This window comes from Colobus angolensis, unplaced genomic scaffold, assembly GCF_000951035.1.
Source record: "Colobus angolensis palliatus isolate OR3802 unplaced genomic scaffold, Cang.pa_1.0 Scaffold4, whole genome shotgun sequence".
In the NCBI taxonomy this organism is placed as follows: domain Eukaryota; kingdom Metazoa; phylum Chordata; class Mammalia; order Primates; family Cercopithecidae; genus Colobus; species Colobus angolensis.
In genome coordinates this window covers 402,425-415,690 of record NW_012117376.1, presented here as the reverse complement: position 1 = coordinate 415,690, position 13,266 = coordinate 402,425, and the positions used below count along the sequence as shown (strand labels likewise).

Sequence of the window (13,266 nt, the reverse complement as noted above, 5' to 3'; positions counted from 1 at the left end):
CACAAACTCCAACCGCCCCGCCCAAGCTTCCCCAGCTCATTAGAGACACCAAATATCTAATGAGCAGGCGCTGCTGGGTGAGACCGTCGGTCATGACAACCTCACTGGGCATCACTCTGTGCCAAGCACCCTCCTTTAATCCTGTGACAACACGGAGAGTGAGTGTCCCCCCAGTACAGCCCCCCAGAGCTCAGGTTCACCCCTCACTGTGACAGTGGGGACGCTATCCCTCACCTTCATCAGGAAGGGTCGCCGCTCTGAAGAGGCTCCAGCCTTGTCCTCTGCACCCCCCTGCCCTCTCCACCTCCCCCACTCCAGCTCCCTGCTCCAACTTGTGCAGAATTTTGCAGTTTTCTCCCCTCTGCACAGAATCACTCCATCACCACAGCAGTGTGCAGGCCTCTCCTCACCTGTAACGGACCTGCCTTGTCCCGGGTTCTCTCCAGCCCCAGCCCATGTCTCTGCTCCCCTTCCCCAGCAAGGGTTCTGGAAAGAGCTGTCTCCTGCCTCCACTGCCTGTCTCCCTCCACCTCCCCAGTCAGACCCACACTCCACGGAGATTTGGGCCATCAACCCACGGAGATTTGGGCCATCAACAACCTCTGTGATGGCAAAACCCTCGGTCACTTCTCTGTTCTTGCCTTCAGTGCCCACAGCTGGACACAAGTGACAAACCCTTGCTTCTGGAAACACTTGACTCTGGCGTCTTGGTCACCTCATCCTCCAGGTGTCCTGCTCCCTCCCTGGCTGGTCTCTGTGGGCTCGCTGTGGCCCCTCCTTGTGAGGTCTCTGGATGTTGGAGGTCCCAGCGCTCTGGGCCAGGCCCTCTTTCTTCTCCATCACTACCTCCTTCCCTAGACGATCTGGTCCCACCCCACGCTTTAAATCCACTTACATGCCAGCACTTCCCTCGCCTGGGTCTTCACGCTCACCTGTCCCTGAAATGGCATTTCCATGAGGACCAGTGATCTCAGTAACATCCCAGGGGGCTCAGTAATATTCCAGCCAAAAAAGAACCCTTGGCCACACACCTCAAATGTGCCCTTCATCTATCTTTCCCCAAAAAGAAAAATCTATTGAAAAAAATCCACTGGTTCCATCCACACATCATTCAGACTTTCTCCCGTTCCCTCACCTCCTCACCAGCTATAAGCATGTCCTGACACTGAAATCGACTCATCTTTCTCCATCTCCACTGCTGCCAACAGGCCGCTCACAGCGCCCACCTGGACCACTGTGGGGCCCCCATGAGTCTCTGTGACTTCACTCTTGTCCCTCTCAGTCTGCTCTCCCCACTGAAGTCAGGGGGTTCCTTATTTTATGCATATATTCAGTAAAGTTTTAATTTTACAACAGTTGATAGTTACATAAAAATTTGCAAAGATAGTACAGAGGCTGAGGTGGGAGGATCGCCGGAGCCCAGGGGTTGGAGGTTACCGTGAGCTGCGATTGTGCCACTGCACTCCACCCTGAGCAGCAGAGCCAAACCCTGTCTCAAAGAAAAAAAAAACCACACAAGGAGTTCCCATATCCCTGGACCCAGTTTCCCCTGGGAAATGTTAGCATTTTACGCTAGTAGGGTACCTTTCTCATAACTAATGGACCAGTACTGATATCTTATTATTAAGTAAACACCATGATTGATCTGGATTTCCTAACTTTCCCCTAATGCCCTTTTGCTGGTCCAGGATTCCACCCAGGACCCCACATGCACCGAGCTGGTCATCTTAGGTGCCTCTGGGCTCCTCCAGTTTCCCAACCTTCCCTTTTTTTTTGATGAGCTTGGCGGTTTTGAGAAGTGTTTGCCAGGTATTCTGCGGAAAGCCTTTCTCTTTGGGTTTGATGGTCTTCTTGTGGTTGGACTGGGGTTTCGGGTTCACAGCCGGGGGGCCTCTGAAGCTCAGTGGTCTGCTCCTTCCCTTACACCCAGTGCACATGCTAGCCCCGTGCGGGTCGCTGCAGTGGGCCTTCCTCACCTGGCTGAGGCGCTGCGCGTCAGGTCCCCACACCCTGCCCACACTGCACTTTCGGGAAGCAAGTCATTGTGCGGCCCACGCAAGGGGTGGGGAGCTCTGCTGCACCCTGAGAGGGGGGCATCTCAGAGGGCTCTCTTTTAAAACCTGAATCAGATCCTGTCGTCCACCACTGCTATTAAATAAAATAAACGATGCTAAGAACCCCACCACCTGGCCCTGGTTTACCCTGACTCAGAATGGCCCCTGGGACCCCCACCCTCACCGCTGCTCCATGGCGCCCCCTTGCCGGGCCTCAAACATGCCCATCTCATGCCCACTTTGGCCTTTGTATTCCTACTGCCTGGCATAAAAGAGGGTCTCCCCAGTTTCACCTGTGGAATGAACAAGGGCATGAATCCCTGTCTTGTAGAAGAGAAGACAGGGTCTGGAAAGGTAAGTCCCAGCCAAGGTCACTGAGGCAGGGCACTGCCGAGCTGGGCTTCAAACTCAGCCTCCTGGCCTCAGTGTCTGAGGGTACAACCACTTCCCCTCCTTCCCTTCCCAGGACAGAAACTCCCAAGGTGGAGGCTGCTCCGTGGGAAGAACCGCCTGCTTCCTGGGAAGCAGAGGGAGAGGAGAAAGCACCCCCACTGGGCCAGACCTTGTGCCTTGGACCTCAGTGACCCTCGCAGCGGGCACAGCTGGTGAGGCCGGGAACCCAGGGCCACAGGAAGCTGCTACTGCTGCCTGTGCTGGCACAGAGAAGCCCCAGGGGCTGCTCCCACAGAGCTCCCAGCCTCACCGTCCTCAGTCTCCACATAGAGGCGGAGTCCCAGGTCCTTGTGACGCTTCAGCAACCAGCGGTCACTGGCTGCTGTGACGTCCAGCACCAGCCAGCCCTCGTCCCCAGCTCGGAGCGTCTGAAGATCCAAAAACAACAAGTCAGACTCCCTGTGGACACGAAAGAACAATTAACCGGCGGCCGGCACAGCTGCCTCTGTGTCTCCAGGACCCGCTGGGGGCCGTCACCGGGGCATCTCCTACCTGACTCTACCTGTGCCCCTTCTGAGCCTCATCTCACCGCCTCAGCCCACAGAGGTGTACACATGAGGAAACTGAGGCTCAGTGGTTCAATGACCTGTTCAAGTCCCCATAGCCAGGATGGCAGGGCAGGGACTTGAAGGCAGGACTGTCACTGGGGCTCTTCCCGCAGTGCAGGGGGCTCGGACCAAGCATCTTTCCCGTCTTTGAGGGTCTCTTTCGGATCCTCTGGGAAGTGTTCCCCCAACCCCACTCCCTGCTGGGCTGCCTTGACCATGAGACTGTGAGGCGGGCAGGGGCAGGGGGCACCTGGGCCAAGGGGAAGGCACCTGTTGGACTGCTCCTGGACCACCTGGAACATGCTGACGTGGAGGGTCCTGTTGAGCAGGTGGATGCTGGGCACCTTGTAAATCCGGAACTCCGCAGCTGTGACCGCCTCCCCATCCGGGATCTGGGTCAGGTCAAAACGAAACTCCTTCCAGTGGGGCTCCTGCTGGCCCAGGGCATGATCTCGCTCCACTAGAAGACAAAGCAGAGCTGGGCTGGCAACTCGGAATGGCTCGGACTTTGGAGTGGGCAGAGCTGGTGTGAGCCACCGCCCCCAGCCACCCACCATTCAAGGTGGAGGGGACCCAGGGAGGCCTGGTGGGGCCAGTTTCCTTTTGTGCAAATGTTTGTTCCAGGCTTGGTTCCAGGGAGCAGACAGGGCTGAGAGGCCCTGCAGCCAGGCTCAGCCTGAGCCCTGCACCTGGCTGGTGCTCAACAGACCCCAGGCTCCAAACCCCAAATTCCCATTGCGCCCCTTCTCGGTCTGGCTGGTCCTGGGACCCGGAGATGAGCAGAGGAGGGAGCCTCCTCTGGGAGTTTCCAGGCTAAAGGGAAGATGGACATTGGACCCAAGGCAGAAAAGGGCCCTGGCCCTGCAGGGAAACCTGGTAGAGAGGGACATAACCGACATCACCGACAGCATCTCAGGGGACACAAGCCATCCAGAGCCTGCCCACTGCCTGGATGGGAGGTGTGGCAGGGCAGGGCTCAGGGCTGACAGCTGAGCTGGGCTGAGGCATGAGTGCAAATCTGCCATGGGTCAGGGAGACGGGCCCTGCAGGGGCAGGCCAGCCAGGACAGAGGGCCAGAGCAGAGGGGCCTGAGGGCAGGGCAGGGAAAGCAAGCACCAGGAAACAGCAGAGGGCAGGAGACCGACGTTTCCTTTCTGGAACAAGGTGGAGGAGGAAGGAGGGAAACGTGGAAAGGAACAAGAAAAACCAGGGCAGGAGTGACAACTCCCGGAGAGGCCAGTCAGGTGCTGGGGAAGTCGGAGGGTCTCACTGGGCGGTGGGATCTGAGCAGGTGGCATCTGAACTGGCTTTGAAGGGTGGGATGGGTCTTGGTAGGTGGAGAAGGTGGTGGGGAGGGTGCTCTAGGGAGAGGGGACCTCACATGTGCAGGGGTGGAGGCGCCCACAGGTCGGCAATGTTGGGGACAGCACATGAGCTCTGCTGCGGCCTGCCTGCTGGGGGTGCCAATCCTGGGCCAGGAGACTGGGCTGTGCTTCTGGCCAGTGGGGAGCACAGGTGACAGGGGCAGCAGGGGGGCGGCGGGAGGGGAGGGGAATTAGAAGACACGGTGGAGGCGAGGGTAGAGGCCAGGCTGGAGGTGAGATGGGCAGCAGGGCCCTGTGGCGGGGGCTGGCCTGACAGTCAAACAAATGCCACAGTTGCGGAATAAAGCCCACATTTCCCCAGGTGTCTGGAAATACCCAGGACGCTATATTTAGGGAAGTCTCACTTTAGCCTCCTGTCCCTTTCAAACTCTAGAAATCTGTGTTTCCGGAAAGCAGGGGTGGGAGCCGCCCAGTGCCTTCCCCAAAACCCAACACTGAGATTTCAAAGATATGTTAGTCTTTTAAAAAATGTTCTCTGGTTACTGGGCTCAGTGACCACAGTCAGGTTTGTAAAAGCACCAGGCTGTGCGAGCCAAGGCGGATGTGGGGAGCACTTCCTGTCCTCACAGTGGAGACCTGGTCCAGCCATGGGCAGGCAAACAGCTGTGCAGGGCAGGGGACGGGGCCAGACGTGTGTGGGCAGGAGGAGGTGGCCGCTCATCCCAGCCCAGGGCAGAGAAGGAATGAACGTGCCTTGTTCCACAGCACCCAAGGGTGTCTTTTGAAGTCTTAACTTTTTGGTCAGAAATAAGACTTTGAATTATGTTTTTCTAAATAAATGTATTCTTTCACTCATCTAATAAGTTCATCATGTTTAATTTAGAAATAAATTTATCCAGTTCTTACTGTGTGTACAACACTGTCCTGGGCACTGAAAATACAACAACGAACAAGATGGACACTGTCACACAGTGTGTCCATGGACACACACATGGAGCTTATGGCCTAATGGAAGACATGAAATAGAAACAAAAAGCAAGTAAAATATGGGATGTCGTTTCTTGGTTCTACTGTAAATGCTGTGAAGGAAACAGAAAAGGTTATGGGCTCACGAGTAATGGGTGCTTTTCACAGGGCTCCGTATGGCCTTGGAGAAGGAAAAAGATTAAGATCACACACAAGCATTCTCTCAGGCGATGCTGATAGGAATGCCGTATAGAGGAGGAATTTCGCAACACCTAGCCAAATTACATATGAATTTACCCTTTGACACAAGAATTCCAAAGACATATTGGCAAAAATACGAAAAGACATTTGCAGAGAGCAATTCGTTGGTCACAGGTTCCACAGGCACCTTTAAATGTTTATTTCCTACAAAATCATAAAAGCTGCCCCAAATGGTCTAACGCTGAACCGGCTTCTGTCTGGGGAAGCAGCAAATAAATCTGCTTTCTAAACCACCTAAACCACCTTAATGTGACTCCCGGGAAAATAAACAATCATGAATCGCCAACCTGTGCTGATGGAACCCTCAGCTTCCTCCTCCAGCCTCAGATAAAGCAAACTTCAGAAGCAACCCCACGCTTCCAGGAAAGGTCCGTGTGGGCAGCAGGTGGCTTCCACTGGCGACATCTGGGGCCCTGTGCTTGCCAGTCCAGGCTAGGCCTCCAGACGCCAAACTCTGCGACCCTCAGCCCAACATCAACAATAACTCTGGCTATTTTTGTGCTCTGGGCAATTTAGTCTCACCCAGACAACCTAAATCTGTCTTATTTCTGACCAAAAAAATGGGACTTCAAAAGACACCCTCATCCTCCAGCTAAGAACAGAATCTTGGGGCCTGTGACCGGTCACATCTTCCCTCAGACCCTCCCCAGCCCCGAAGGGCCCACAGGAAGAGTGTCCCAGGGCCCTCCTTGCGCTGGCCCTGCCCTCTGTCCCTTGGGCCTCTTGTGCCTTCTTCCTGCAGACGCCTCCTGCAGAGTCCCTCTTGGAAGCTGCTCTCCCCAGGCGGCCCCGTCCTTCTCAGTCCGGCTGAGAAGCCTCCCAGTCCTCAGACCCCAGGCAGGTCAGGCTTTCAGCCTCTCCCGGCCCCCATGCCAGGGCTTGCTGTCTCTGGTTCAGCTGTTCCCCTGGACAGCGAGCCCTTGGAGGGCTGGGATGGAGTCACGTGGGTGGACTTGGGAGGCTCGCATGTCGGCTCATCGGCCGCTGTGTTCCAGGGCCCCGGAGTGGGGGTGCCCCGGCCCCTTCTTCCCAAGGGCCTCTTGTCCCCACGACAGCGGCTCAGTGTCCGGCACTCAGAGCCCCTTGGGCTGGGTCTCACTGCCAGTCTGGGTGTGGCTACCATGTCCCCGTGTGACTCCATCAGAAGCCACTGACATTCTCATTGCTGTGGACCTGTCTCCTCTCCCGGCCTGGCCCCTAAGGGTGGACAGCGGCTCCCCCAGAGCCCAGGGCACATGGGATGGACCTGCCTGGCTGGTCCCACAGGCAGCAAAGGCGGGGGTTGGGAGGGGCCACTTCAGACCCAAAACAAGGCTTGGGCCCCACAGCCTCTGCAGGCCAAAGGAGGGCGGGACCCATGACCTGTTGGTTCTGCGTCCTAAAGGGGCTTCTCCCACCCAGAAATCTCAGTACCACCTCCAGGCAGGCCCAGGCCTCCATGCTGAGGTATTCCAGCCGGGTCTCATCACTGGCTTGCTTCAAGGGCTGTTTCCATAAATGGTGCTGCTCTCATAATTACCAGTCCAGGCCTCAGACAGCTCTGGACCCCAAATTAAAAGGGAACACCCACACAAACCACCACATCAAGCCCGCCAAGGCCAAAAATAGATCCCAGGAGATGTAAGCAAGAAAGATGCAATTCCTCCAGCGAAATCCCAGGAAAGAACTGAACTGTGGGAATTTTCCAGAAAGAAGTGGTCACAGTGACACATCCTCTCTTGCCTGTGGGAAAGAGGTTCCGGGAGGAGGGGGGCTGGGTGCACCTCCCCACCCTGTGCCTCACCCCGGAGGAGCCCCCATCAGCAGGCAGGGGGTGGGCACATTCTTTGGTCAGAGCTGGAAAGGCCTTCAGGCAACCCTGCAGAGATGGGGAAACTGAGGCCAAGAAGAGGCAGAGGGTTTCCAGGGTTAGATTAGAGGCCCGTGTCAGATTAAAGGCCCGTGATTGGATGTTCACACTTGGGGCCAGTGTGAAATGAGTGGCCCTGGAGTTCAATGGGACATATTGGGATGGGGGTCACCCGTCAACAAGGCCCTCCTGTCAACAGACACCTGAGAATGCCCGTGAAGCCACCTTCCTCCAGGCGGGGCCCTGTGGGGACTTGGGGTCCCGGGGGGGGCCCAGGGAGCTGTGGCACCCATTGTCAGCCCCCACACAGACAGGGAGGGCCGGCCCCACTCTGTCCCACCTGACCAGGCCCAGGCTTCTCCCTGCTCTTAACACACCCTGCCTCTTGCTGAGTTCCTCTTTCCCTCAATTTCCTGCCACTCAAGGGCTGGGTGCACCATGGGGGGGTGTCGGGAAGAGTCAGACTTGGTCCCTATCCTCAGGTTGTTCAGGGGATGCTGGGAAGTAGGAGAAAGGGGGCTAGGTGTGCCCCTGCATCACACAGACAGAAAGCAACTGGAATCCTAAGAGAAGTGCACTCAATGCAGGACAAGTGCTCTGGTGACGGTCGTAGTCACGTACAGGGCTTTGGAAGAAGGAGGCAGAGAAAACTTTCCTTGAAAACATGTTCAAGAGGGGTGGAAGAACTCTGAGGAAGAGAACTGAAGAGTCACCTAGGGAAAGGCTGACAGGCAGGAGATGCTGTTCCAGGTCGCACTTTTTAAGCACTGACCTGTGTCAGGCACCATGCTGGGCACATGTGGTACCTCCTTTCTGTTCATGCTAACCTGACTGTGTTAGCTATCTGTTGCTAGGTAACTCATTATGCAAATGTAGCAGTTTAAAACAACAAACACGTATTGTTGCACATTGTTCTCAGGGCCAATAATCCAGGAACTTAGCTGGGTAGGACTGGATCAGGGTCTCTCATGAGGTCACAGTCAAGCTGTCAGCTAGGGCTGCAGTCTCTGAAGACTTAGCTGGGGCTGACCGATGCACTTCTAAGCTCTGTCTTTAGCTGCTCACCATGTGGCCCTCTCCATAGGGCTGCTCACCTCATGACCTCCCCCAGAATGAGGCATCTGAAAGATGGAAGCCACAGTCTTTTATAGACTAATCCTGGCAGGGACCTATCACTAGGGTCATATTCTATTGGTCACACAGACCAGCACTGGCACACGTCGGAGGGGACACAGAACTCTGCGCATGCCAGGAGGCGGGACCATTGAGGGCCATGGTGAAGGCGGCACCATGACAACCCTGTAGGGGACATTACTCATCCCAGGTTATAGATGAGAGCACTAAAGATCCCGGAAGTTAACTGATTTGCACAAGGCCGCAACCGGAGGCATCCAAGGTGGGATTTGGGTCTAAGTCTGTCTGGACTCCAAAGTCTACATTCGTTTCTCCTCATCCACAGCCTCTCCAAGCTGCAGCTATGTCAAGGGAACACCAAGCGGTGCAGTTGACTAGAACGCTGAACTCGGAATGCCAGGCTGGGGAAACCTGAATTCCATTCTGGCTTGAAGGGACACACAGAAGCTCCTGAGCAGGAAAAGCCGTGATGGGATTTTCACTTCAGGAATTGGCATTTCAAGAACATGCAAGAGGCCAGGCGCAGTGGCTCATACCTGTCATCTCAGCACTTTAGGAGGCCAGGGTGGGTGGATGACTTGAACCCAGGAGCTGAAGACCAGCCTGGGCAATATCATAAGACCTCGTCTCTATAAAAAAAATGCTTAAAAATTAGCTGGGCACGGTGGTGGGCACCTGTACTCCCCAGCTACTTGGGAGGCTGAGGTGGGAGGATCATTTGAGCCTGAGAGGTTGAGGCTGCAGCAAGCTGTGATCGTGCCACTGCACTCCAGCCTGGGTGACACAGCGAGGCCCCATCTCCAGCCAGGAGCCATGCCTCCTCTCCTTTGGCCTTGTCTGTCTCCCAGAAAATGAGAGAAGGATCTTGTCGGTCTTCTGCGCTGTTGAACCCTCACACCCATGTTTGCCAAGTGGGTGAATGGACATTTCTCCCATTTGGGGATCATTTATATTGAGTAGTCTTTGGGCCTCTCTTTCTCAGTAAATGAGCAGACTTTGGGTTGGGCTGGGGCTGTGCTTTTATTAGCCCCCAAGATAAACAGGAAGGGGAACAGCACACAGCAGGTTTGCAGCAGTGCTTGCTAAGGAGTGTTCATAGACTGCTCTTAAAGCCCTGAACGAGTCAACTTTCTCCATACCCGGGTCTTGCCGCCGTCAACTTCCCCAGAACCCTGATGTGTGCAGGGTCCAGGACTGTTCAGAAGGAACGGCTGCTGCTGAAGATAGAGCCAGCAGTTAAAGGAAATTACCAACTTTTGCTTCTGGTCTTGCCACTAACCAGCTGGCCTTGGGCTAAAAACAAATAAAGCTGATATTTATTGAGCACTGACCAGCCACTCTTTTCATAATTTTACACAGATTAACTCATTTCATACTCCTAATCATCCAATGAGGTAGCTCTCCCATTTTACAGATGAGGAAACTGAGGCTCAGAACATTAAATAAATTAGACTATAATCGTATAAACTGTATCTTAGGTTAAGCTCCCTGGGCAACAGAGTCAGAAAATTTACTGGGAAAACTGGAAAGTTTACTGCTTTTTGTAGTGAATAAAGGCAGCAAGTTTTGGAAACAACCAAAACAAAGGCCTCAGACAACTGCGACCGCACGGGGAGCTCTGGGGCTGGTGGCCCTTCAGAGCTGTCTCTCCTTAAGGCAAGGGGGCTGGGCACCGATACTGCCATAGACCAGCTGTTGGATGTGGGGTGTCCCCAGGGATGATGTCTAACCTCGGGCAGCTTCTTAGGGCCCAGTCAGTCAATACCTAGAGAAGGGCCAGGCACGGTGGCTCACACCTGTAATCCCAGCACTTTGGGAGGTCGAGGCTGGTGGATCACCTGAGGTCAGGAGTTTGAGACCAGCCTGACCAACATGGTGAAACCTACTAAAAATACAAAATTAGCCGGGTGTGGTGACAGGTGAAATTCCATCTCAAAAAACAAACAAACAAACAAAACCTAGAGAAGGACTAACCTGTGAGCTGTCAGCAGCCAGCACTCCAGGCAGCTGGGTCATGAGCGACTCAATGCTGAAGAGAAGCTCTGGGAAGACCCCCACAGCATCCACTACAAGGAGGCCTAGGTGGAATGGGGATTTCACCCAGGCAGCCTGGGTCAGATCATGGAGCTATGCTTTTTACTACTCTGCTCTAGGTCCCTAAGTAAATGACTGGGGGTTGGGGCATAATCCCACAGGCCCTTCCGTCATAATACCCACAGCCACTTATTGAGCAGTGCCAGACACTTGCTAAGTTTTGTTTTTGGTTTTATTTTATTTTATGTATATATTTATTTATCTTTTGAGATGGAGTTTCACTCCTGTTGCTGAGGCTAGAGTGTAATGGTGCGATCTCGGCTCACTGCAACATCTACCTCCTGGATTCAAGTGATTCTCCTGCCTCAGCCTCCCAAGTAGCTGGGATTACAGGCGCCCACCACCACACCTGGCTAATTTTTGTATTTTTAGTAGAGAAGGAGGAATCTTTTTTTTTTTTTGAGTCCTGCTCTGTTGCCGAGGCTGAAGTGCAGTGGCGCAATCTCTGCTCACTGCAACATCTACCTCCTGGATTCAAGTGATTCTCCTGCCTCAGCCTCCAGAGTAGCTGGGACTACAGGCGCGTGCCACCATGCTCAGCTAATTTTGTACTTTTAGTACAGATGGGGTTTCACCATGTTGGCCAGGCTGGTGTCCAACTCCTGACCTCAAGTGATCGCCTGCCTCTGCCTCCCAAAGTGCTGGGATTACAAGAATGAGTCGTTGCGCGTGGCCCCCCACTCCTTTACTTTTTATTAAATTAAATTAATTAATTAATTAATTTGAGACAAAGTCTCTCTCTGTTGCTCAGGCTGGAGTGCAGTGGCACGATCTTGGCTTACTGCAACCTCTGCTTCTGTGGTTCAAGCGATTCTCCTGCCTCAACCTCCGGAGTAGCTGGGACTACAGGCACCCACCACAACGCCCAGCTTTTTTCTTTTTTTTTTTTTTGTATTTTTAGTAGAGACCAGGTTTCACCATGTTGGCAAGGCTGATCTCGAACTCCTGATCTCAGGTAATCCACCTGCCTTGGCCTCCCAAAGTGCTGGAATGACAGACGTGAGCGACTGGGCCCGGCCCCCCACTCCTTTTACGTATCCTGTGTCAGTGCTGTCCCATACAACCTTCCTCGATGATGGAAATGTTCTAATTTGTGCAGCCCCGCTTAGTAGCCATACATAGCTTCTGAACACTGGCTACTGTATTGACTAGGGCAGATACATAGAAAATGAGCAAGAGGACAAAACATCTTGAGTGGTTAAACGTTTCCCCTGAGCATTTAAGTGCCGGACCTCCCTATTGCCTGCAGAGGCTGGAACTAGGAAGTAGAGATCACTGCGTTCCCCAAACAATGAAGTTCACTAGCTTCCTATGAGTCATTAGCCACTCAACTAAGCTCTCACTTAACGTCATCAATAGGTTCTTGGAAACTGTGACCTTAAGCGAAAGGACGTATAAGGAAACCAATTTGTTTAAAAGACTGTTATTACAGGATCTGCTTTGTTTTGCTTAAGTCCATTTCCGAGCACCTATCCAAGACGCTGAGAATGCACTGTGCTTTGAAGCCCAACTCCTCTTCCAGCACCGGCAGCAACCCTTGCGTCATCTGTGACTCCTTGGGAGGGGAAAGAGGGCTGTGGTCCTTCAGTGGCCCACGATGAGCACATGGCCCGCCACAGGTGTTCAAGGGAAGCGAATGAACAAGTTGAGGCCATAGGCACCCGAAAATAACTCACCACAGACATGGTGGTCCCCCTGACTACTCTTCCTACCGGCCAGCAGCCGCTGGTTCCCATGTCCTCTCCCTCAAGGAGCCCACGTGACTCCTTCAGGCTGTCAGGCACTGCGTGAGTCCCACAGCCTTCTGTACTTTTCCCACAAGCGGCCACCCTGACTCCTTAGCTCCTCATATTGAGGGGCCACAGGGTAGAGATGGGGCCTCTTGAGCAGATTTGTGACAACCTAAACTGGTAGTCAAGAACCTGGGCTCCAGGTCAGGCGCGGTGGCTCACACCTGTTAATCCCAGCACTTTGAGAGGCCAAGGCAGGAGGATCACCTGAGGTCAGGAGTTCAAGACCAGCCTGGATAACATACTGAAACCCTTGTCTCTACTAAAAATACAAAAATCAGTCAAACATGGTGGCGCTCGCCTGTAGTCCCAGCTACACGAGAGGCTGAGGCAGGAGAATTGCTTGAACCCGGGAGGCGGAGGTTGCAGTAAGCTGAGATCACGCCATTGTACTCCCGCCTGGGCGACAAGAGCAAAACTCCATCTCAAAAAAATAAAAATAAATTTTTTTAAAAAAAGAAAACAAGAACCTGGGCTCTTCTACAGCCCAGTTGCCTGTCCAAAATGCCACTTTGGGCCCGGCATGGTAGCTCATGCCTGTAATCCCAGCACTTTGGGAGGCTGAGGCGGGAGGATCACTTGAAGATAGGAGTTTGAGACCAGCCTTACCAACATAGTGAAACCCCATCTCTACTAAAAATACAAAAATTAGGCCGGGAACGGTGGCTGACACCTGTAATCCCAGCATTTTGGGAGGCCAAGGTGGTCAGATCCCAAGGTCAGGAGTTAGAGACCAGCTTAGCCAACATGGATAAACATAGTGAAACCCCATCTCTACTAAAAATACAAAAA

General features: G+C 53.8%; 1 protein-coding gene across 1 annotated transcript in view; it reads right to left on the bottom strand.

Annotated features, from left to right (window-relative positions):
• BMP8B (bone morphogenetic protein 8b) overlaps positions 1-13,266 on the bottom strand; it is a 37,261-nt gene that overhangs the window by 14,101 nt on the left and 9,894 nt on the right. The window contains exons 2-3 of the mRNA XM_011955248.1: positions 3,326-3,515; positions 2,758-2,906 (exon numbers count right to left, since the gene is read on the bottom strand). Coding sequence (XP_011810638.1) covers positions 2,758-2,906; positions 3,326-3,515 — 339 coding nt within the window. The remainder of the gene's footprint in view (positions 1-2,757; positions 2,907-3,325; positions 3,516-13,266) is intronic.